This window comes from Calypte anna, chromosome 8, assembly GCF_003957555.1.
Source record: "Calypte anna isolate BGI_N300 chromosome 8, bCalAnn1_v1.p, whole genome shotgun sequence".
Lineage (NCBI taxonomy): Eukaryota > Metazoa > Chordata > Aves > Apodiformes > Trochilidae > Calypte > Calypte anna.
The window spans coordinates 20,601,865-20,627,159 of NC_044254.1; the positions used below are offsets into that span (position 1 = coordinate 20,601,865).

The 25,295-nt window shown below is 45.1% G+C and overlaps 1 protein-coding gene across 1 annotated transcript in view; it reads left to right on the forward strand.

The window, feature by feature from the left end:
* DMAP1 (DNA methyltransferase 1 associated protein 1) overlaps positions 1 to 23,568 on the forward strand; it is a 32,675-nt gene extending 9,107 nt beyond the window's left edge. Inside the window, 7 exon segments of the mRNA XM_030455742.1 lie at positions 677 to 844; positions 1,776 to 1,961; positions 6,737 to 6,813; positions 18,736 to 18,806; positions 20,031 to 20,125; positions 20,127 to 20,210; positions 20,212 to 23,568. Coding sequence (XP_030311602.1) covers positions 677 to 844; positions 1,776 to 1,961; positions 6,737 to 6,813; positions 18,736 to 18,806; positions 20,031 to 20,125; positions 20,127 to 20,210; positions 20,212 to 20,742 — 1,212 coding nt within the window. The 3' untranslated portion in view covers positions 20,743 to 23,568.
* Positions 23,569 to 25,295: the final 1,727 nt, after the last annotated feature.

Genomic DNA, 25,295 nt, shown 5'->3' on the forward strand with positions numbered 1-25,295 from the left:
CAGTGTATGAAGATGCAGCTCCAGTGTCATGATCATAAATCTCCTATAGCTGCTGGTTCCATGCCTCCTGGTGACATGGGGCAATGTTGTGACTCCTACAGAACAACCCCAGATGCTGTTGTTGCTCTTGGAAATGCTCACATGAAGATCCTGTAGCAAAGTAAAATAAGAACCTACCCAGCTGGGCAGCCCAAATAATTTCAGAGCTTGGATTATGGGAACACAGCTCAGACTCCGTGTACCAATGGGCAGTGAATTGGTGCAGCTGGTGTCTTCTCTGTTATGGCTTGAGTGGCCATTTCTCTAGCATCTCAGAGGAGGCGTTCTGTGTGTAGGCAGTTTCCTGTTGGGTTTTCTCCTCTTGAGACAGCTGTCCTTGCATCCTTTAATCTGGGACTGCTTTGCTTCCATGTCTTCTCTAGCTCTCAAGTCCTCAGACTGTGGGACTCTGGTGGATGTTTTTAAAGCAGTAGCTGTGAACTCACGACAGTTAATTCATGCAGTTCACTAGGAAACTCCCTGTGGTTCCACCACGACTGGCAAGGCTCCCTGTGGGTATTCTTCCCAGGCACTGTGTTTTATACCCTGATATCCTTCATCCAGTGGTTATTGGCTGGCTACTGCCCAGGGTTTTTCCCACTTTTTCCATAATGTCCTCCTGTGATGTCTTCCACAGAAAAGATCAGTGGAGGACCTGAAGGAGCGGTATTATCACATCTGTGCCAAGCTGGCTAATATTCGTGCAGCTCCAGGAACAGACCTGAAAATCCCAGTTTTTGATGCTGGCCACGAGAGGCGAAGGAAGGAACAACTAGAAAGGCTGTACAATAGGACACCAGAGCAGGTAACTTGGGGAAGGGGGCATCACTGCTCAAAAAGGTTTATGATAAGTTGAATCAGTTGGTGGATGAAATAGGTGGGAAAGGGACTGGACAAGAAACGAGCAACACTTAAGTACTGCTTTTTTTTGTTGAGTTCATGTAATTTTAAGGGATACGAAAGGGCAGAAACTGAGAAATCTGACTATACAGGTCTCTGGTATCTGAAAACACCACCTCTGTGACAATTACTTTACTAGGCCTCTAAATAGTGACAAATTCTCAGATCAATGTCCTTTTGCATCCCTGGTCCTATGGGGAGAGAATTCTTTCCTTGAGAGTAAAAATCTTGCCAGAAAACATAGAAGACTGCAAATTTGTATGTTTAGTTCTCCTTTGTGTTGAAGCTGTGTAACAGTGCTGGGGTTTAAATGCTAAGTAACTGTGTTTTCCAGAGGCTGGAGGAGAGCATCCTTTTCTGTCAGTAGTTCCCTCTAATGATAAGTTCATCCATGTGATGACTCCGCTCTTCCTTCCCACATTGACAGGTGTCTTGGCGCTAGGCATAGCTTCTCTAGGTTCTGCATGCTGTGTCTGGGGATGGGAGCTAGCCTTTCACAACATTGCATTTGCAACTACAGTATTTGGGCTTTTTTTTATCCCATGTGTGCTCTTGGTCTCTATGTCTGGAGGTAGGATTAATCATTTATGAATGCTGCTGAAGGGTGCATCATGGATGTTGTGACACAGTGCCTGCCAGTTTGTAGGCTGGCATTGCCATGGGTGCAGGGTAAGGCTGTGGAGCATGATGTGCTCTGAAAATCTGAGACCTTAGGCTGGGGAACTGAAAGTCGTTCCTAGGTTGGCCCAGAGCAGAGCTCTTATCAGTAGATGGCCCCCTTGTCTTGCTAGGCGTCCCCCTCTGCACTGATTGCCTTTACGTGTTCTGGTCTGCAGGTGGCAGAAGAAGAATACCTCATCCAGGAGCTCCGTAAGATTGAAACCAGGAAGAAAGAGAGAGAAAAGAGAACCCAAGACCTGCAGAAGCTCATCACAGCCGCTGACACCACCACTGAGCAGAGACGTGCAGAGCGCAAGGCTCCCAAGAAGAAACTACCGCAGAAGAAGGAGACAGAGAAGCCTGTAAACACTTTTTCCTTTCCTTTTTCCTTTCCTTTTTCCTTTCCTTTTTCCTTTCCTTTTTCCTTTCCTTTTTCCTTTCCTTTTTCCTTTCCTTTTTCCTTTCCTTTTTTCCTTTCCTTTTCCTTTCTCCTTTTTTCCTTTCCTTTTTTTCCTTTTTTTTTCCTTTCCTTTTTCCTTTCCTTTTTCCTTCCTTTTTCCTTTCCTTTTTCCTTTCCTTTTTCCTTTCCTTTTTCCTTTCCTTTTTTCCTTTCCTTTTTCCTTCCTTTTTCCTTCCTTTTTCCTTTCCTTTTTCCTCTCCTTTTTCCTCTCCTTTTTCCTCTCCTTTTTCCTCTCCTTTTTCCTCTCCTTTTTCCTCTCCTTTTTTCCTCTCCTTTTTCCTCTCCTTTTTCCTCTCCTTTTTCTCCTTTTTTCCTCTCCTTTTTCCTCTCCTTTTTCCTCTCCTTTTTCCTCTCCTTTTTCCTCTCCTTTTTCCTCTCCTTTTTCCTCTCCTTTTTCCTCTCCTTTTTTCCTCTCCTTTTTCCTCTCCTTTTTCCTCTCCTTTTTCCTCTCCTTTTTCTCTCCTTTTTCCTCTCCTCCTTTTCCTCTCCTTTTTCCTCCTTCTCCTTTTTCCTCTCCTTTTCCTCTCCTTTTCCTCTCCTTTTTTCCTTCCTCCTTTTTCCTCTCCTTTTTCCTCTCCTTTTCCTTTCCTTTTTTTTCCTTTCCTTTCCTTTTTCCTTTCCTTTTTCCTTTCCTTTTTCCTTTCCTTTTTCCTTTTCCTTTTTTTCTTTCCTTTTTTCCTTTCCTTTTTTCCTTTCCTTTTCCCTTTTCCTTTCCCTTTTCCTTTCCTTTTTCCCTTTCCTTTTCCTTCCTTTCCTTTTTTTCCTTTCCTTTTTCCCTTTCCTTTTTCCCTTTCCTTTTTCCCTTTCCTTTTTTCCCTTTCCTTTTTCCCTTTCCTTTTCCCTTTCTTTTTCCTTTCCTTTTTCCTTTCCTTTTTCCCTTTCCTTTTTCCTTTCCTTTTTCCTTTCCTTTTTTCTTTTTCCTTTTTCCTTTCCTTTTTTCCTTTCCTTTTTCCTTTCCTTTTTTCCTTTCCTTTTTTCCTTTCTTTTTTCCTTTCCTTTTTTCCTTTCCTTTTTTCCTTCCTTTTCCTTTTCCTTTTTTTCCTTTCCTTTTTTCCTTTCCTTTTTTCCTTTCCTTTTTCCCTCTTTGGTTTGTTTGATTTTGGTTTTCTTTGTGTGCGTGTTTTTTTGTTTGCTTTTTAAATTTTAAAATTTTTTAAAAATTTATTTATTCTTTCCCTTGCTTTTGCTCTGGCTGTTTAATCTGTTTCCTTTAGCAGTCCTGGCATCCCTTCTTGGATAGAGTAGCTGCTGACTGCTTTCTAGCAGATGCTTCTTTGGTTGCATCTTTTGGAAGGCAGACTGGTCTAAGACGGCCACTGTCAGAGTCCTCTGGTGTGCTCTCTGTCTCTCTCCCATTTGAAAAATGCTGGTTTAAGTCTTGTTTTCCTCCCTGCGAAATAGGATGAAATGATGCCAGCCATTCATACCTCATTGCAGGGAGAAGCTTCTGTCTCCCAGCTTCTCCCAAGTGTATTCTAGTACTCCCATGCAGGGTTGTCCCACAAACGCCTTATCTTTTACCTGCCTTCTTTTTTAGTCCATGTTTCTCCTTCCTTACACATTCCTGGGTCTCAGCAGGGTCTCTACAAGCTCAGTACGTGCCCCTCTCCTGATCCTCAGCTGTGAGCAGAGCAGCTCTGCTGGGAGAGCTTATATTGTGGGAGCTGTTGCTGCTTATTTCTCCCTGAACTGAGCTACAGTCTAAGAAGCCCAGAACATAGTTTTCAATTCATATTTGATGTTACCTCAGTTTCTCTTTTTGGAAAGAGGACATCATGGACTGAACTAAATTCAGCACTTTTGGTAGGAAATGACTGTTGAAAAAAAATCTCAGATGTTTCCAGTGAGTCTCTGGGAATTCCTGTCCCTCCAGCTTGTGAGCAGAGAGCACTTGTGTCATTTTCCTACAAAAGGGTCTGCAGGGGAAAGGAGAGAAGCAGTGACTGCTAGACAGTTACTGCTTGATCAAGTATGCCTAATGGCCACCACTTCCTTAAATCATTGTTTTGGTTCTACCCTCCCTCTCTATGTAATTAATACAATACCAGCACCTTGTGCATTGAATTCTCTTGCAGATTTATCTGGTAAAGCTCAACCATGGCTGACATATTTTTCTCTAAAGAAAGCAGCTTGGTGGTGGTGGTAATGCAGAAAAGGTGGTGATAGAGAATGGGGCTGGAAAGATGCTGAGGATGCCAAGGGGGGATTCCAGCCCTAAATACTGCCTCATGGCTGGTTCCTGTCTGCAGGCATGTAGTGGATAGGCACGCCAGGGTGGGCAGGGGAGCTGTTTCTGTTGTTGCACTAGCATCATTTCAACCATGACAGGTCCATTAGGAGTCAATTACCAACTATAGCTGGGGAATGTTAAGAAAAAAATTGCATTTTAACTAAGAATTTGAATCGGGAGCTGCATCAGCATCATTTCAACAAAGGAAAATCATTTACCAAAGAGTCAATTGAGGTTGAAGCGTTTACAGCGTGTACAGGCACACAAGGCAAAAGAACCCATTTAATTGCTTATGCACTGAGTGCAGGCAGAGTTGTCTTGGCTAAGGCTGTGGTGCTGATTTACCCTCACTGCTTGTCTCAGGGTGTTAAGCAACGGTCTGGGGGGCAGAGTTTGAGGAGTGTGAAAGCCAGCCCTCAGCCAAAGGAAGCAAATAGGATTTTTTTATTATTATTTTTTATTGCAGCCTTCTTTTTTACTTTTAGTCCAGGCAGGCAGGCTACATCCTACCAAAGCTCAAAGTGATCCCTACAAGTTCATGAGCCCTGTTGTAGGTAGAGAATACTTTTTCCACCATGGTCATGCTTAGGAATGTCTTCCTGGGGCCTCTGTTTATTGAACTGACCACAGATAACTGAAAAGAAACCTTAATACCTGTCCATGCAGAGCAGTTTGCAAGGTGCCACCTCAAAAAGAAGATACAGAGATAGCTGATAGAGATGTGAGTGTCATTGGCAGGGAACTTGAGGAATTGAGTTGCCATCCTGAGCATCTCTGTGATCTTGAGGTTCCTTGGTTGTCTCTGCCCTAGAATCCTGGAATGAACAAAGAGCAAGCTGCAGAGACTCTCTGCAGAGAAATATGGGAGCAAGCAAGGCAAATGCTGTCTTCAAGGGATTGTGAGCTTTGAGGTGACTCTTCCTTTTGGAAAAGTTGTGATTGAACATGCATTTTGCAGAGATTGTAGCTATTAAACTGAATCCCGAGTACTGCTGAACCATTTAGGGGACTCAAACCATTTAGTGCACAGGGCCCTGCAGATAGCTCAGTTTAGTAATTTAAAGGTTGCTCACCTTGTGCTTTGTTCAACAGCACAAGTTGTTGAGGGATTGCATTTGGGTTTTTTTCCATTTTGTTGAAATGCAACTAAATGCTCGTACTGTCTAGCAGCAGCATTAGACGTTTGCTGCCTTGTGTTGCTACATTTAAAAATGTTGAAGTGGGGGAAGTACAAAAAATGTCTAATGAATGGACAAAGGGTGAAAATGTGTGTAAACAGCAGACCTCTCTGAAGGGGTACAGTCCTTACCATCCTCACTAGTGGGTTTCATGTCTGACTACAACCAGAGGCTTCTCAGCTCATTCTTCAGAGGACTTGCAGTCAAAAAGCCAAGACTTAGGGAAGACTTGTTTGAAGACTGTTAGGAAAGACTGGGCTGTGTTTGATCCAGGAAAATAGACCTAAGCTAGATAATAATATTGAGTCACACAAGTATGTACTTGCAACTCAGAAAGCCAAGTGGGTCCTGGCTGCAGCAAAAGAAAGCATAGACAGCTGGTCGAGGGGAAGTTTATTCTCCCCCTGCTTCTTCTTGTGAGACCCTGCTTGGAGTACTGTGTCCATTTCTGGAGTCTCCAGCCCAAGAAGGATGTAGAGCTCCTGAACGTGTCCAGAGCAGAGCCACTAAAATGAATGAAGAGGGTTTGGAGACACCTTCCCTATGTAGACAGGCTAAAGAAGTTGGGGTTGTTCAGCCTGTAAAAATGGTTGACCTTATAGCAAACTTCCAATATCTGAAGAGGGCTACAAGAAAGCTAGGGTAGGGCTTTTTATACAGTTATCGTAGTGAGAGGACAAGGGGAAATGGTGGTTTCAAACTTGAAGAGGGAGATTTAGGTTAGGTGCTGGAAAAAAAGTCTTTTAATTTGAGAGTGGTGAGACACTGGAACAGGTTGCTCAAGGAAGCTGTGGCCACCCCCTCCTAGAAGTGTTCAAGGCTAGGTTGATGGGGCCTTGAGCAACCTGGTCTCGTGAAAGGTGTCTCTGCATATGCAGGGGAATTGGAACTAGATGATCTTAAGGTCCCTTCCAACCCTAGCCATTATATGGGCTTTATGATTCTAAGTAGAGGTTTATGTAGGGATCTCAAATTTAGGGTTTATGCTGGTGGGGATGAGTCTAAGAGTGTGGTAGAGGAGTGCATTTAAACCAACAAAACAAAAAATGCTTGAGCTTCCCAAAGATACCATGAACTGGAGAATTTATCTCAGTGAATTGCTTTGGGATTTCCCACTGAACTCCATTGCTTGGGATTTTCCTCTTGTCTGGGCTCTGATGGCAGGTGGTTCTCTGTCACAGGAAACAGAGTTATCCCCTTCAGATAGTCTCTGTAATGAAATCTTGTGTTTCCTCCAACCAACACCATCCTGTTTCGATCTCTTTCCAGGCTGTTCCTGAGACTGCTGGCATCAAGTTTCCTGGACTTCAAAGTCTGCAGGTGTCACGCCTGCGAAAGCCAGCGAGGTAGGCTGTTGTACTGGTCACCTTGAGACCTCTGTTAATGTCTATCTCCTGTCTGTCTCCTCATCTGTTCTCCTTGTTATAGCTAAAGAAAGTCAGGTTCTTGCCTCTAAAATAAGAAAGGAATTCCATAAATGTGGAGATTCAGAAACCTGGAATGCTGGCTATGTGAAAGCCAGCTCATCACTTTGCAGGGGCACCTGAACTTGCTGGTGTTTGTTTACTGGAATGCCTGCTGTGCTCTAGACATACATGAAAGGACCCAAATGGAGCTGTCAAGTCCAAGCAGGGCTCTCAGCCAAACCTCATTATAAGAAACTGGATGTTCAGGTTATGGATTGGAAAAAAAGAGACATAAACACATACAACGCTTGTAAGCCATCCTATTCCATTATCTTCAGAAAATGTTTTGGGGAAAAGCCTTTGTTGATCTTTCTATTGCACAGGTATTTCCTGTGAAAGTATGAACTTTCTTACTCTTCTATCAGCAGGAGTTGATGCCTGTCTCTTAGCAACAGGTTTTGGGGTACTGTGTAAGTTAAAACCTGCCTGGCTGGCTGAATGTTTTCAAGGGGAGCCTTGACAAACAAACATCCTGTTGCCCAGTACAAGTGCTTGTTTTTTTTTCCTAGCCAAATAATCCTTAGTGGTTTTATTGTAGCAAAGGTGGGGAGAAGTAGGTTCCTTCCCTGGTACCCTCACTTGGCATAGTAATTTTTTTTAGGTCACTTTTAAAGACTTTTTATGGGATATTCTTTTGATGTCAGAAAGTTTCAGATTGTGCTGGGACCCCCACGAGGGCTCTCAATAGGAAATGTGTTGGGATCATGCTGCTTTGACCTTACAGGTGCATGTGCACGTTAGAGGCAGATGTGCCTCAGCAGGGCCACTCTTGAGGGATCCCTTTAGTGTACAAATGCCACCATCTCCTGGCCTACCTGTAATGAATGAGGGGCTGCAGCCTCGAGGAAGTCAAAAAATCCCAGCAAGTGACAGGCCAAGACCTGTATCACATGTGCTGAGATTTATGGAGATGTGGCAGATGTGTTCCCCCGGCACTAAGATAAATAGAGTAATTTGTGGAGATTGATTAGGATTTTGAAAACTAATAAGTGATGATTGATTTTTTTTTCAATTTTTTTACACCCACCCATCTCCTTCACCCCCCTGGAAGAGAAGCTGGAGCAATAACCTGTCAGTGATGGAACCATCTGGCAAAGCCAGCAGCCTTTCCTGTGCCAAACAGTCAATTCAAATCACAGCCTTTGTGAAAATGGGAGCTACATGCTTCTCCTGATTCTCTTTAATGCTCACAAAATGCAGTGAAAAGCTGAGGCATGGCAGTCTGATTCAGCAACTTTCTGCCTGCAGTATCCATGTGCCTGGGATGACCTAAAGCACCTTCCTATGCTCTACTTAAAATTTTTAAGGAGATGAATGTGTTTATTAGAAGTACCAGTGGTTTGCAAATTGAAAAAGATTTCAAATCACTGGTCTAACTGAAAAAACAGCCCTTACTTGCTTGGAAGTGTGATTGAAATCTTCCTCCAACCCAGCAAAATGTGGCCTTCAGTCAGTCACCTGGCTTCTTCATTCAAATCTTCCCTGTTTTTAAAATGGGATGTAGCAGACTCCCTTGCTTCAAGTATGGGTGATGGGGAAAATTAATTACATGAGTGTGGGCCTTTTGGATTGGTAAGAGATGCTGAAGTGCTAAGTGGTATAGTTGACAATCTATGCTAATCCAGATTATTTTACTTGTGGGATTTATGTGGCAAACCCTTTTTATGCCAGCAGTGTGTAACTGATAAGGGTGGGAACTGACCAGTCAGGAATTGGTATGCTGGTGGAAACTTGTACTCTGGCAGCATCCAGTGAAAGATGTTTTTTGCCTCAGCATGTTTGAAAATTATTTCTAAAGGTTTGTGACATCCTGCAGTAAGTTCTTTTGCCTGAGGACATAAAGGGTTCCTCACGTAAAGACTTCTATTTTATTTTGTACTTTGCTACCGTGCTTTACGCCTTCGTAGTTAAATGAAGTTGGATTTTGCACTGAGATCAGGGACTCAACCTCTGTCACATGTGAAAAATGTACCATATCATCTAGGATAATAGCACTTATTCTTTGGTTAGAGATGTTCTTTCTTTTTTTTTTTTTCTTTTCCCCCTGAGGATTTACAATTAGTCAAAACCTGAGTCAAAAATTAATTTATAGAAAATGAATCCTTGAAGAAAAAGCTAGCAATCTGTATTCAATTTGATTTGTTCCCCAGTAGTTTTTATGACAATAACCGTGGCTTTCAAATTCCTCCTGTTGCTAAGGCTTACAATAATCTTATGCAACAGGTGAAATTTGAAGAGTTTTTCACCTCCCTAGTATTAATGGTCACTGTAGAGCCATTATTCTTCTTAACCAAAAGTTTCTCCTTCAGCAGGTGAGTCAACAAGCTGCCTTCTCTCATAGAGGCTTCACTCTCCCATTGTTCTCCATGGGCTCTGTGGCCACAGGCCAGAGAAGGCCACAGCCCCTGTGCCCTTGCTCTGCATGGGGATTTTCCCCACTCCCTCCTGACAGCACAGACTGCAAGTTTCTCTAAGGGCAGTAGGAAGTCTGGGCATTATAAAAAAGCTTCATCTTAGTTCAAGGCACTGTATTGGCCTCAGTGCCACTGAGAACAAGAGACAGTAGCAGATCGTTCTGGAAGAGATTTTTGAAAAGGAATACTAGACTTTTCCTTCCCTCTTAGTAAAACAATTTTAGGAAGATAATTCCAGAAATATATTCTTAATTGTAAGCATTACATCTGGAAAACTCCTGTTGTACCAGGTCTGCTCACCTGGAGGGCAGACAGCCAAAGATTCAGAGGAAAGGAGAGGTGACTAGGGAGTTTGTTACAGGGAAAGGAGAGGAAGAGGCTAAACGGAAAGCAGGAGCTATGAGGTAGGAAAGCTTTGCAAAGATCTGCCTGAAGGAAAGGAAAATGAGAGCTGTTCAATTTGAATCTTTTCCAGCACCCAGACAAACCAACAATAACCACACAGTTGAGATCTAGGCATCGTGTTGCTTATGTAGGGCAGAGCTGAGTTTGATTTCATTGCAGTGTTCCTGTACCACGTCATGATCAGCTTTATTTTAAGTTTAGCCTTTATCTCTTGCTTTAGTATGTTCAGAGCACTTGACTTCAGCATAGTTAACAACTCTTCATTGTGTTTCAAGTTGCTCATCTTATCTCTCAGCCTTATGTATGAATATTGAGTTGACGATTTTGTAAATGGTGTTGAATTGCTGCAGCAGTGGTATTAAGAGGGAGGCTGATGCATGGAAAGGGGTGGATGTTTGTCCCACTCCTGCATGTTGAAGTATTAGTCTGTGTCCTTCCTCTGTTGTCACGGACTTTGGAAAAAAAAAAATTGGCAAAAAAATAGATTGAGTGACGTCTCGTCTCGAAACAAAGAGAACTCTGGGATGAAAAGGAGTTTGTAGAGATGTCAGTCCACAAGAGAAGACTGAGGAATGCTCCAGCTTAATCATTCAAAGCTGGCCACCTCCCCTCAGGAAAGGGCTCCCAGCCAGCAGCCTGACTCCAGCTGCCAACTGGGGTCTGTGGTTAGACAGTTTGACAGTTTGGAGCAATTAAAAAAGTAGAGAAGGAAAATTACAAGTACAGCTTTAGTACCATTGATTCAAATATTCACACTCACTAGCTTTTAAATATTTACTAGCCTGCTGAGCTTTTTTTTTTTAGCACTGATTAATGAGTAAGAATTTACTGTGTTGTGGGAGAATGTGTCTGTGAGTTCTCTTCAATTTTATTTTTTTTTCTGGAGTGAGAACTGAGTGCTTATTAGAGCGCCAAGGTGAATGATATTCTAGAGGAAGATGTGGTTGTGTGTATGTGTTTAGACATGTTTATTCTCCATATTTGATCTGACCCACAATTAAATGGCCAAGCACACCACCTGTTTACTCTGCATCAGAGGCTGTTGGCTCTGTTGCTTGCCTGTCATTAATGCAAACCCAGACCTCATCGGCTGTGAACATGTGAAACATCTGTCTGTCCTCCTGTGATCAATACTGTCCCTTCAGAGGTTCAGCTTTGGAAGCTATTCCATAAAAAAATCAGTTATTTTTATTTGGATTTGATAAATTTAATTACTTGGAGCAATTAATAATTTATTTGTTTTGTATTGATTTCACTCCAAGGCATCCTGGCATCAATCTCATGGAGATCAGCACACCCTTATTAGATAGGAAAGTTTATGTTTCCAGATCTGAACATCCCATGGATTAGTTAGCTGAGATGTGCTTTTTGCCTCTGCTAGCAATTTTTTATTAGCAAAGTTGTATGTTTATCACTCTAAAAGACAGTAGATGTGAGTAATTCCATGGGGAGCCCAACAGAGGTGTGGAAGGAAAGTATTAGTCTCATTTCTGTGACTAAACTTATGAACAAATGATGCAGGCTGGATCAAATTCATGTTTGTGGCATTGCCATCTACTTGTTGTATTACATACCCTTTAATTAGGGCCAAGAGAGTGCTGGTGCATTTCCTAATCAAACTCCTGTCAGCAGAGAAATGAAGTAAAATGAAAATATTGGAGTGTTTATTTTTAAAGAGAACAGCAACAGACAACATCTTGAATAAACTAGAGAAGGTGACTCCAACACTTCTCATTCTTAGCAGAACTGAAAGGCAATTAAAATTAAATTGCTGAAAGAAAATGCATTCTTCACCTTTTTCATGTAGCCCTTTGGCATGAGAGAGCATCTGGACCAAAGCCTTAGTAGGGTCTTAGGTAGAGTCTCAGAGAGATAGGACTCTGGGTACAGTGATGGGGTGTTTCAATATAAGTTGTAGTTCTTCAGAGGGCACTCTGTGTTGCTGCTTCTCTTGAACTGTCAGGTACCAACAAACAGTGTCTGTGCAGTACAAGACCTCAGGGACCTTTGCCTGCCAGTCCTGGACCAATTTGAGAAGCTTTTACTACCTTTATGTGACATGTCACCGTAGTGATACAGTTTTAGTTATCATTCATCAGGTAATCTGATTGTATGTAACTTGTGCAGAACACTGTATATATTACTTTTTCTTTCATTAGTGTAACCAATATAATGATTGGAATGTAATTAGTCACTGTGGGGATTTTTGTATTTGTGTAAGTGTAGTTTCAGTTGATTTATTTAAGAGAAAGGCAACATCAATTCAAGGCTAGATGCATGTTTTGTTACAGTTTCTTGGATTTGTGTCTGGTTTGGAAGTTTACATAATGTTCTTGTACTGCGTGATGCTGTGGCCTATCTGGGGGCCCTCTCTGTGATCACAGCACACACTTCTATGCTCTTGGTTTGTTTCAGTCAGCTGCAGCCCAGAGCCTGTGGCTGGTTCTGTTTGCAGCAGCCACCTCTACAGCTCCCAGCGTGGTTTCTGCACCCACAGTGAAAGGCAGGGAGGGAAGGACTGTCAGGAATCTACTCCTAAAGCACACCTGCAATATGCTTTTAACATAAAAACACTCTCCAGTAAAAATGTTCTGTGCAGTTCTTTCTTCTGCACTATGTATTGTACCATTTTCTCTGCACAGACACCTTCTGTAGCCCTTTTGCATTTGTTTTACAGTCTTGCATTATATTTACAGCAAAATGTATATAATTGCAAAGAAACTGAGGATTGGTTATGACAGTTAATGCTTTGGTTGCCAAAATGTGACCATCTTCTAAATGGCAGGCAGTCCTGGCAAGGTGTGAATTCTTCTTACCTTCTTAGGTGTCTTGTTTCTTGTCACAACCTGTAGGTGTGACAGGCAACTCTGTCCAGGTTATCAGACATCATTTGGGTGGAATCTGAGTCATTCTCAGTTTATGCCACTTGTGCAGGGTGACCTCGTTACTGCACTGATAAAAAAAAACATCAGCTGAGACATTGATGCTCCAGGACATTTGGTTTGTTTAGAAACTATCTCTTAGCTTTATGCCTTGAATCAGTGCTATAGATGCTTAATGAGGCATTAATGTCTATAGGATCAGTGAAGTGTTGGTTTTGCCACATGCCTGAGTGTGATGTACATCGTTGGGATCTGTTGTCCTCCCTTGTCTTTGACAAAGCTTTCACTAGGTAGATTTCTCTAACAAATAAAATTGATTTAATTTACTGGGAGGATTCAAGTACAGAATTTATATTTTTGATTTAGGAATTTGAGGGGTGTGTCAAAAAAAAAAACCCCCGAAATTGCGAGTTACATAAGTTAATATAGAAATGTCTTATTTATAAAAGATTGATTTATTTAGCATTAAGCCTCATTGATGGAGAAAGTTGATAGTCAGGTGCTATCCCAAAGTGATCGCTCTGTGTTTATTCTGTTGCTTAGTATAGTAGCAAAATGACTTATTTTTCTCTGTCCTAAATCTTAGTTTGGCAGATCACAATCACTGGGGTAAGTCATGAGGTCTCAGGCTTTAAGCTGGGGCAGGGGAGAACAGTGTATGTTCATTGGGGCAGAGAATACATGTGCAGTTTCAAACTTTTCTAACTTTTGTGTATATCCATTGCAATTACCAATCCACCTTTCATTGTATCACTTCAGTTCTGAGCTGTTAAGCACTCCAAATTTCTGGAAACATGCATTTTAATATCTGAAATTGAATTTCTCTATTGCAATTTTCCCAGAACTCTTGAGGCTAAAGTATTTAATATTGGTTCTTTCCTTCCTTGAGTCTTAGAACTGGACTGTTCTAACTGGACTGTTCTGTGCAGTGGAAGCTCTCTGCTTTTGCAGAGTAGAGCCATGCAGCTGGGGAAAGGTTGACCTTCTTTCCCCATCGTAAGCCAGAAACTGCAAAAGATGATATTCATCTGAAATTTTAGCTCTCCTTCCTGGAAACTCACTAAGAAATTCAGTACTCTAAAGATATCCACGAAGAAAGTGCCTAATGAGAAAGTTTTCTTGCTGCTCAAATCCACAGAGAAGGTGGTTTTCAATGTCAGTGAGCTGTATTACAATGCTGAACAACAATAATAGTGTTGGTGCATAAAACCACAGTTTATAGCTGTACAGCCACAGGTCAGATGTGTGGAGCTTTTAGGATTAATGGTTTTAGGACAGTTATATTGTTAGGATTGGGGAAGGGTGAGTTTAAGGAAAAGATTGTCTCAAAATCGAGTTAAAATGAAGTGCAGCATCAGAGAGGGTATGTGTGAAATATACAAATAACCACTGATTAATCTAAAACCTTGTATTTTAGAGGGAATCCAACAAGAGGTTTCAGCACTGGAGTGGGATATTTCGGGGGGGAAGTTGTGAGCAGCAGAAGTGGAGCATTTATGAAGAAAGTGATCAACTGAGATCAGGACATTTAAGATTGCTATGTACATGTAGTCACATATGACCCTGCTGCTTCTGTCTTTGGGGATGCTGCAGATTTCTCCCATTCCTAGTGCAGATCCCCATGGCAATCCCTACCTGCCAGGCTGAGATGCTATAAGACATAACAGGGGACTGTGCTGCAAGCTCTGCTATTACTTATCCTTCATTACCAAAATATACTCACATTTACTACTATACTTCAAAGTATTAGCACAGATCATGAAAATGGAACCAGGTCTGTTTGGGGAGGCTTTATCTTCAGTTATTTCATATCATGTTTGTTCATTTAATGAATTTTACCAATTACCAATTAATCTGCAGTCTCCTAGTCATTACTGTGAATTAGCAAGGTTTTGTTGGCAGAATGGCTCAGACATTGAATAAAAATCCTCAAGGATTCATTAAAAAACCTCATGGTTACTCTGCAGAGAGACCCCCTATAGCAATCAAACTCCTGGGGAGCCACCCCCCAGTCTCTCTGCCCCTGCTGTGGCAGTGAGGTGGCTGCTCTGCCCATACATTGAAGCTGTGGCCAGATTCCTGAGCAGTGCCTCTTCCTTCAGGGGGCAGCAGAGCAGGTCAGTGCTTCCTGGGCCAAGCAGAGGCTGTGTCCCCCAGGATCTGGCAAAGCTCCTTGACATGAGTAGGTTCTGGTCCTGTGGCTTTGTGGTGGTAATTCACACAGATTTCTGCAGGTCTTTATTTATTTTTCTCTTGGTACGCGCAGTTTACGCGTTTAATGTGGGTTGTTTACAGCAAGGACAAAGAATTGCAGTCCTTAAATCAAAAGTGACACTGGTGTAATTATAAGCGCAGGCTGGTGTTGCAAAGAGGGCTGTAGGGAGAGGCTGTCAAAGGAGAAGAGCATCCAAAATATAGTAACCACAAAAATCCTGGCTAATCAGTTTTCTGACTGGAGCAATCTGTTTCCCAGGTGTTATTATTATATGGGGACTTTAAATATAATAAATAACAATAGTAGTCTAGTATAAGGAAGGAAACAAAAGGGCAAATGCCATTCACCTCAGAAGCTGTGGTTGCTCACTGGATTTCTCTGAGGAACATAATTTTCCTTAGGCCCTGTGGAGGACTTGATCCATGACAACACCAGAAACATCCCAGGAGCTGTGGTGTAATCAATGAGTGTTGTTTTCATTAGTGCAGAGATGTGGCCAGCAGAAGCCACATATCCCAGCACACACCCTGAGCCAGAGAGGTGTTCTCTTCACTATAGGCTGGGACCTGTGGTCCCTGTGGTTTGCCTTATTGCTTATAAATGAGGACAGGTGATACACTAATTCCAGCCCTGTGGTACATCTCTGAACACCTACTTAAAAGTCCAAAACAAAGAAGGGCTTGCTGAAGTAAGCTTGGGTTTATCAGAGCTGTACAGGGCAAGAAGGCTTCTCTCCTGCAACCAGGCAGCCCAGCTAACGGACCCTGGCTAACAGATTATCAGCAGCATTTGAGTAATAGACTGCTCATTTAGTTTTAATACATTTTGCATAGAGAGCAATCAGCCTTCATCAGTCTTAGAGATGAATTGGCTTAGCCAGCTAAATTCTAAAGATATTAGTCCGACAGCAGCCACATAAATCATAACATTTTCTTAATGATGGTAAAATTAAAATATACTCTTGCTTTGAGAAACCAATGAAGCCTTCCTGTTTGCAGGCCAGATCCTCCTGCCTGAATTAAAAGGAAGCTTAATTGATGTGTTTTTTTAACTCAACTTACAGCCCCACTCCTGAGCATCTGTAGTGTTCCTTTCTTTGAAGTTAAATTAATGTGTTCGGCCTTTCTCTGCTCCATCCTCTAATCTTCAGGAGTGGTAGTGAAGACCTTGGCTTGGTGTTCATTGACCAGACTCCAGTGGGATGTGAACAGGACACACACAATGTTACAGTTGAAGGCTTTGCCAGGTTAATTGTTTGTGTTGCCAATAGTTCCTTGAGATAGATGAAGCCTCCCAGGAGAAAAACCTGTGCTCCTCCTCTAACCAACAAACAAAGACATCCCAACTGTCTACCTAGCCTAGCTAAGCATGAACTTCTCCTGTTTCTTGTCCTTCATTCCTCAAGTCCAGCATGCTTTTGCCAGCTGGCATTTGACAGAAGGGACTCCTGCCTTTACCTACAAAGACCATGATGTGGATGTTAGGGGCAGAGGTGTAGATGGATTCTTAGGTCTCTGATAATCATACAAGTGTTTTGTGTCCAGAGCATTTCAAGGAGGAGATGCTGGGATCTGTTAACTCTTAGTCTCCAGAAGTTAAGGATAGCACAGCCTAACTAGGTCAGCCCCTACGTCCCTAAGCTGAGGCAGAGCTGGGTGCATTGCCCATCTTCTGTGATTCCTTCTGTGATGTGTTCTATGATTCCTCATGGGGTAGAACAGTTCTCTGGCCTCTTGCTCTCAGGAATGTCTTCCTGAAGCTAATGGTTCTGTCTCGTGCTTAGCTGTGCTAAGTAACCTTTCCTTCCTTGCCATCCCACTGCTAGCTACAGCAAAGCACCCACCAAACACACAGACCCTTCTGCCCTCATGCTTTGCACTGCCTTGTCTTAGGGCTCTTCCCCAGCCCTGTTGCTTTTCAGCAGAGCCTGCACAGACAGTCTGCTGCAGAGCGCCTGGGGAAGCCAGTTTTAGTAAGGTTCTGCTCAAGTTAATACTCTGGACCAAAGACTTGACTGAAATCCAAATACCTGATACCTTTGGCAGACTTTACTCTGCTAAAGCAATAATTTTGTGGTCAAGTGTAAAGGTTCAGTCTCTGAAGTATGAAATTCACCGCAGTGCTGAGACTTCAGCTCTGAGCTAAAGACCCTCAGGGTTTAAAAAAGGACAGAAGTGTCCTCTAGTCCCTAGCAGTGCTGGCAGTTTGCACGAGGGCAGGTTTTCCTCTTTTCCTAGTGCTCCTTTTGGATCCTCTGGATCAGGTTGGTTTCTTAGAAATTCTTGCTGTTGTCTTAGTTGTGAGGGTTAATATCCAGCAAGATGACCAAGTGCTTCATAGTGCATACGGTGAAAGGCCCATTCCCTTGGGGTGTGTGACATCTTTGCTCTGGTTTCTTGGCTAAAATGATGTGGTGGAGGAGGTGGGTTTTCCCAGCAGGTCCTGCATGGGAGTTAATGAGCTGCTGATGGGACATACTTAGCCATAGCTGAATTACTGTTAGTGCTTTCACCATTTGGGTATGTTCATGCAGTGCCTTCAGAGGAATGAAGAGGTTCCACATGGTGTCTCTTGGTGCCATTTTAGCTGGGGCAGCGAATGGTGTTGAAATCCTGGGCCTAATTTGAGACATTTACATCAGGCTCTTTTGGAGAACTTCAACCTGTGGCTTATGGGAAGTAAGGTGACCATGAGACCCTTTGGTGAGCTCACCTCAGAGGCCAGTTTTAAAGTGGGGTACAGAATGGCTCTTGTTTCAGGTCATTCCTAGCCTAGTGTTGTGGTCTTGTGGTTGGTTTGGCTGAGGCTGGGGCCACTGATCAGTAAGTGGCATGCAGGTTTGGCTTTCAGGTTGCTCTTGGCTTCGCTTGTGGCCTGCTGGAACAGGCTTGGGCTTGTTCCTGCTTGGACAGGCTTGATGGTGTTTCCCAGGTGGAGGTGAAGGTGTAAGCTTATCCTCTCAGGGCTGCATATGGAGGGAGCAGCCTGTGGCTATGTGCAGTGAGTTTTTCAACACTGTGGTGTTCAGAATGGTTTCTTTCCCGGTCTGCCTTGCAACATTGCTTGAGGAAGGAAAGTGCTTTCATTTGTTCTTGGTATACATACAGGGCTCAGAAACCTGGTCTCCCTGCATATTGTGCCAGCTGCGTTTGTGCAGCTTGTAATCTAATAAAATGCTTGGTCTGAGCAGCTAGCACTCCTGCTAGAGCCCAAATGAATGCAGAGGAAGACCCTGCTAAGTGTATGCATTCTTCCTCTCCTGGCCAGCTCCGATTCCCTTTCATAGCTCACATCTGATGCTTCCTCTTCACCTAGCCCCTTAGCTCCAATGTAAATTGTGTGTTCACACTTCCGCCAGTCAAGTAACTGTGCTCTCTCTGGTCTCTCCCCCTTGTTATAAGCCTGCTCTGTAAATGAATCCCACAGGTCGGGGGCTCAGCAGGTAAAAGGAGAAGTGAGTCTGTTAGCGCATGAGTCTAATCAGGCCGGCTAAAGCGAATAAAGTAGGGCAGCATTGCACATTAGCTGCTGTGTAAATGAGCCCTTTGATGGGCTGGGCACTGCGGGAGAGGGTTTGAAGGCATGAAGAACTTTTGTTGTTAATTCAGTACACATGGAAACTGTAAAACAGCGTGTCTTGCACACACACGAGAGAGAAAATAAAAAGCCCTCACGACCGGGCTTTTCAAAACCTGCCCTCGGACCTAGTCTGAAAACTTTCAGCCCCTGTCTCCCTCTCTTACCACTTGATTTTCCTTTCTCTCCCTTTCTTTTTTTGTTCCCCCTGCACTATAAAAAGAAAAGCTCTCTTGCCTTTTGAACTAGACGGCTGTGAGTGAGGGCTATCTCTGAGCTGTGTGGCTCTGTTACCTTTGTGTTCCAGATGAAAACTGCCAAGCTCGGTGGGACAGAAGAAGATTAAAGCCCTGGAGCAGATGCTGATGGAACTCGGAGTAGGTGAGTAAAGGGGGCAACGCAAGAGAGAAAGAGACACACAGAGATAGCTTTTGTTCTCAAGATGGGCTATTTTTTCCCCTAGTAATACAGCCAGTTCTTGAATAACCAGTATGTGAATGGTTTTTTAAAATATTTTATGTGTTAAAAAAAAAAAAAAAAAAAAAAAAAAGAGAGAGGGTAAAGCCAGAACAAGATGCACAGGGGTATTTTTTTTCTCCCAGTAGAAAAATGTTTTAAAAGGAGCCGTTGTTTCTCTCTTGTTTGGGCCTTTTTAACCATCAAGAGAGGCAGCACAGTATTAGGAAGGCAAATCTCAGCCTTGCCGGGAGAGGTACTTCTAAGTGTGTTAGTGACCATGGCATGCTCATTGTCAGGGCTGCCCTGTCTCGCTTTTTAAGCTTCATTTCCTCTTAATTTACTGCTCTCGGTGGCAAGGTCCCAAAATGTGTCTGGGACTGTTCATCCCCCTTTATAGGATTGCATGCCTGTGTGAAAATCTGGAGCATCTCTGCTGAAAGGCGAGTAAAACCACACATCCCTCGCTCTTGAACTCCAGTGTCTTAGCAGCAGAAAGACAGGTTCACATAACATGTACCAATACCCACTCGTACTAGAGGGGAAGAAGTGCTGCCCATGGCTAGCTGCTGCCCTCCATGCAGTGGGTACAGTTTGCAGGTACTACAGGTCCCAGCGTGCAGTGCCCCTTGATTAAACACCTGATGATTCCCTTTCCTTCCACTGTGGCCGGCAGGATTTTTAGAAATGGAAAAAAGAAAAGAAGAAAAAAAAAAAAAAAAGCCCTATTGGTGATTTACAAGAGATAACTGAGCCTGCTCCTGGCACTGGCTTCTGTTAACTTTTGTTAGTTTTTTGGGCCAGCTGGTTTATGTCCTTGATATGTTGTGTCAGAGACTGTGTGAGTTCTGAAGGCCTCCTGTGGCTGGTGAAAGCAGCTCAACCAGGGTGGTTTCCCCTTTTCTGCTTTAAAAAGAAGGGAGTAACCTTCTTTGCTTGCTAAGGAAGCCTTGGGGAAGGATGCGAGTGCTTCTTAAAGCTTCACTTTCTGTGAGGCTAACGAAGGTTTCCTAAGTCCTGCCATGTGATGGGAGTGAGGCTCCTGGAGTGTCTTTGTGGGAAGTGAATGGGCAGCCAGGACCTTTCTAGGGATCTTCCATTGTAAGTTGGCATGTCTGGGTGTTTAACAGAACCCCTTTTTCTCCCTAGATCTCAACCCTATGCCCACAGAGGAGATCGTCCAGATGTTCAACGAGCTACGGAGTGACCTGGTGCTGCTGTACGAGCTGAAGCAAGCGTTTGCCAAACTGTGAATATGAGCTGCAGATGTTACGGCACCGCTATGAGGCCCTGGCCAAAGCTGGTAGCATTGGCCCCCTCAGGTGGGTAAGGTGCCCATCCAGATGGCCAGGCAGGGCTCGGCATGGAGGAGGTCAAGGGAGATGGCAAGGACCAAAATCATTGATTGTAGTTAGGAGCACCACTGACCCCCAACTCGGTGAGAAGGAAGGTTGTGGGGGCAGAACAGGAGCACTCAGGGTCTCCGACGCAGATGCCCCTGACAAGCGCTGGGGTGCTCCCCTGCTCTCCCTCCAGGCCGTGCGCGTCCATGGGAGCACAGCACGCCTGTTCCCCCAGGTCCCAGTGCTGCTCTCTGGGCTCGTCTCCTGTGGCTGGACAGTGTTCTTGGTGCTATAGGTGGGGTCAGCAGGGCTTTCGTACATCCTGCATGCAGGCAAATGGCTTGACCGTGGGTTGCCACCGTGGACCAAAGCAGGCAAGGCTTTGGGTGACTAGAGCTTGCACTAGGGCAAGCAACAGCGATCCAGTACAGCTGCAGGGCCTGGGGCATTTTCCTTCCAGGACACAGGCCCATAAGGGTTGCTCAGCAAAGGGCAGTGAGTGGGGAAAGCAGTCTTGAGGTGATGAGCCATGACTAGCCCAAATCCTGGAGACAAGCAGTAGTCCTTGCCCAGAGCAGGAGGCTTTGGGGAAGGAGAGAGGTGTTTGAAAGAGCAGAGGGTTGTTTTTATAACGTACTTCCAGTGCCGGAGAGGAAAGCCAGACCTGAGGATTCTCCACAGCGAACCCTGTGGACAATGTCCTGTGCAGGTACCTCTGCAGGATGCAAATCACCAGCCTCTCTTCCCTGACCTCTGTGAGGGCAGGCTGCTCAGCCCCTCACCACTGCCTCAGGGCCAAGGGTATGCCTGGAGGATCAAGCAGAGGTTGCTTTCCCCTCTGTGCTGTCCCCAGTACAGCTGAGCTGAACTGCCTGAATAAAAGCTGCCTGTCTGCACACAGTGGCATCCTCGACGCCTCAGACATACTGCCCCTGGTAGTGGGCACACACCTTTGATTTCTAAAATGTAAAATGTATTGCAGGATATCGAGAACACCTTATCTGTCAACAGTAGAGTGACACGTTAATCTGGACTTGAGTGATGTCCTATTTGATTGTGACAACATGGAGTCGTAAGGAAGCGTTCCACTGAGACAGGTTCATGTTTGTAAAGGAGTCTTCTGATTTTTAATTTTTTTTTAATTATTTTTTCCCCCCTGTGGCATCAGTCTGAAATCTCACTCTTCCCTGCGATCTGGAGTGTCCTGGTTTGCCAGCTCCTTGGGCTGGTTCACAAGACACTTGCTCTCCCTTGAGACTTTGCTTGTTGGGAAGGTGGAAGGAGGTGGTGGTGGTGGGTGTGGCTGTAGGAGGAGGGGGCCCATGCCTGTGGTTCTGACCACCTTGTTCCTCAGTGCCACCTCCTGGAACTGGAAACAAAGGGGTGGGCCCAGACAGCACAGAGAGGGTTAAACTGACCTGGTCTCTGACATATTTGAAAGAAATATAATCAAGTTAATTCACTGCAAGGCAAATTCAGTACCTAAAGGGCCCCCATGTTAAATACAGCACTGACCTTTACCGGCTGATTACACCAAAGACGACACAATTAGATTAGTCCAAGACAAAGGTCAAGCACATTCACACTGTGACCATTTTATGCTACCTTTTGGAGAGGCGGGAAAATTACATCCCAGCTGGAGGGGGTGGTCTTGGAGAGGAGGGGAGTGGGGCTGCTGTACCACCTTCTGCTGGGCTCAGGTATATCTGGGGGCTGGGGCAGGGCCTGGCACTGGTGCTTGCCTCGAACCCTATCTGCTGTTGTGGACAGTGTGGCCGTGGGTGAGATCAGCGGCCTGTGGCCCAGAACCAGCTTTCCAAGGATGGAGTGAGCTGAGGCCACGTGTTGGGTGATGCTCCTGGCCCTGCCCAGAGCTGGTAGGAGCAGCCCCAGTGCGTCTCGCTCAGTGTCATGGGCTAAAAATTGTGGCCTCTGGAAGGTCAGTGGGCTGGGGGCAGCTCTGAGATGGGGGTGTTGGGGCCAGTTGCTCTCTAGTTGCCTGGTGGGGTGCATGCATGTGTCCCCACCCTGTGCAGAAAAAACCCTGAGGTGTCCCCAGGTGATGGGACAGCGTGGGAAGCAGCAGGCCCAGGACACTGCAAGAGGATCTTGCAGTGGGGTCAGCAACACTGGTAGTGCCAACATGTTCTGTAGAACAAACCCAACCATGATTTGCAGTGGCCTTTCCCTCCCTTCCCTCCCTCACCTCCTGCAGCCCTTGCCCTTTCTGTGGCTGAGGCTGCTTCAGCAGTTTAACCCTGCCATGCCAGCCTTGAACTCCCGAGTTCAAGTGTGTGCTTTGCCACTGAGCTACCCTGGGGGCCTTGGGGGAATCATTTAATCTCGTCTTGCCTTCAAATTCCTTTGAGTTGGTGAATCCCTTTGGTGCTGTCTAGCACTGTCCGTCCCTGGCACTCCACATTTGGGATTAAGCAGGGATTAGTTCAGCCTCCAAACCAGCTGCTCCCCTGAAAGCCAGAATTGTTTTCCTGGAGAGAAATATCTTGTTCCAGATGTTGGAGGGAATGAGTGGCAAAGCCAGGAAAAGGACTAGGATCCTGGCTCCAAGCCCTGCCCAGCCATGCCTGGATTCCTTTCCAGGAATTGGAACAGATAGGCATAGGCACATCAGAGTCCTGAAGGTACTGATTGTGACAATATCTGGCTGCCACCATCCCCTTGGCCAGCAGTGGGGAGGGGGACATCTCCGCAGAGTGTTTAAGCCCAGATTAGGAGAAGTAACTGCCTGTTCTAGGCAGCCAGACTCCACAGGGTAGCGGGAAGCCCAGCACCGTTCTGCTGTGTCCACTGCATCCTCTCCTGTCCTGGCTGCTGGTCCACCCTCTCCTGGGGGCTGCAGTGCCATCACTGACCATTAAAGCTGAGGCTGGGATCCCCCAGTGCCATCTGCTGCTGACCCCGGTAGGGGACTTTACTCGGGGCCTTCGGGAGGTGAAAGGTGAGCCGAACTCGAACAAATTAGTTCCAAGCAGAAGTTCAGCCAGTTACTCCAGATTGGATCCTTTGATTTACACAACTCAGACTCCCACTCAGTGATCTGTAATGAGTGACTCTCAGAAATCCTCACATTGCAGCACTTTGTTCCTGAGCTCACAAGTCAGCCCATTAATGGGTAAAGGAAAGGACCTCGAGTCTAAGAAGTCTCAGGTTCAGAGTCAGATTATTTGACTTTTAAGCTTCCTTTATCTGAACTCCTGCTGACTTCTTGTTTTCTGAGCCTGTTGAAAAGCTAGAAGTTACATTGTTAAGATCAAACATTCTCTCTTTCCAGATGGAGTTACAATATCTGTCTTTTATATATATAGTATATTTTAATATATATATAGTGTATATATACCAGGGTGTATATATATTCCTCTCTTTTTTTTTTAATCGTTCTTTCCATTAAAAGAAACTAGACTTGTAGGCTCTTGTAAATTATAATGTAAAACATTTTTTTTAACCCAGACAGGTCCCAGTTTTGCCCAAGGCAACTGGAATAGCTGTGCCACAGAAGGCAATCAGGAAGGTGATTAATATGAATTTGTGACATATTTGAAAGATGGGTCTTTTGCCATATAAAGATTATCAAACACATGTGCTCTTCCCCATTAATTCCGCAGCCCTCCCAGGAAAGCCACAAAGCCCAGGTCCTTTGTTTCCAGGGTGGGTTTTTGTTTTTTTAAATGTACCTTTTGGTCCTCTTGATTACCATGTTATTTGATTTTTATAGGGCATCTGTTCACACTGCTGTGTGGGTTCTCTGGCCCTTTTATTTTCCTGTTAATCAGATCCCGCCAAGGCAGCCCGTGCCAGGGCCTCTGACGAAATCTCTGTGTGTGTTGTATTTAACTTTTAGCCGTGCAAATTCCATGCTCTGTTTGCCTTCTGGCCCAGTGCCCAGCAGTAAACTGGGGGGCTGCCTTGGTGCTGGGGGGAGCAGGGGGGCCTCCCACCACACACACTGACGCCTGGAGAACAGGCGCGTGGGGCCAGCAGGACTGGAGTAGCAGGGATGTTGGGCAAGCCTTGGTTAGAGAGACTCGTCTATCCCAGGTGCTTGCTGGCCAGGGAGATGTCTCTGCAGCCTTTGGGGACAGGGCGTGGCTGCAGGGCTGAGCACAGCATGGACTGATGGGCTGAGGCATCACTGATGGCAACAAGGGGGGCCTGGGTTTGTGCACTGCTGCCTGTGGCCACTGCAGCCGTGGATGGCCCCAGATGTGTCCTGCTCTGGGCTGCTGCCCTCCTGCCCACCTTTCTTCGTTCCCTCTGCTCTTCCTCTCAAGGTAACTGGCGATCGATCCTACCGTGACAGCGTCCTTTGAGTCACATTCTTGCCTGCATGAGCAAAGGGCAAAGGCCAAGTTCTTAGTTTTCATAGAAAACTAATTAGACGACTCCATAGAAAATAGGTCAATAAAGCTGATCAGGGGCTACACAGAGGGAGCCATTAAAACCCCTGTGACCTTTGCTTGGAGTAAGTGGGCTGGGATTGCCCCTTTCCTCCGGGAGCTGCTCACTTCTGTACAGCTGGAGAGCTGTGTCCTTGTCACCCAGTGGTACTGGGCAGGGTTCCTTGGACACCTGGACGTGGTTGCATTTCCTGCATGACTTGGCCTGGCTCCTGCGCATCATGGTGCTGTGCCCTTGGCAGAACTGTGCCAGCTTCAGTGTTTAAGAGTTCCTGCCTGCAGGGTGGGATGACAGATGCCAGTGGGACATGGCGGGTGCTACTGTCACCCTGCAGCTGGCAGGTTGCTTAGGAACACCTGTGAGTGCAGCCCAGCTTGTATGGGCTGGTGGCATCCTCAGGACAGAGCCATCCTGGGACACAACCAAACCTGAGTTGGTGGGAGCCTGCGAGGCCGACCCATGGTGGCCACGCTGGAGTGCAGGGCAGTGCTCCCTGCAGCAGGGAACCTGGATCTCTCTTCTACAGCTAAAATGTTTGCCTTTTTAAGGAGCAGGGTGCTCTGGGGTGCCATATCCCAGTGAGAGCAGCTGCACTGTTGGGGCATCCTGCTCCCATCTCCTCGGGTGGCACACACCCACTTCAGCCCCCTCCTGC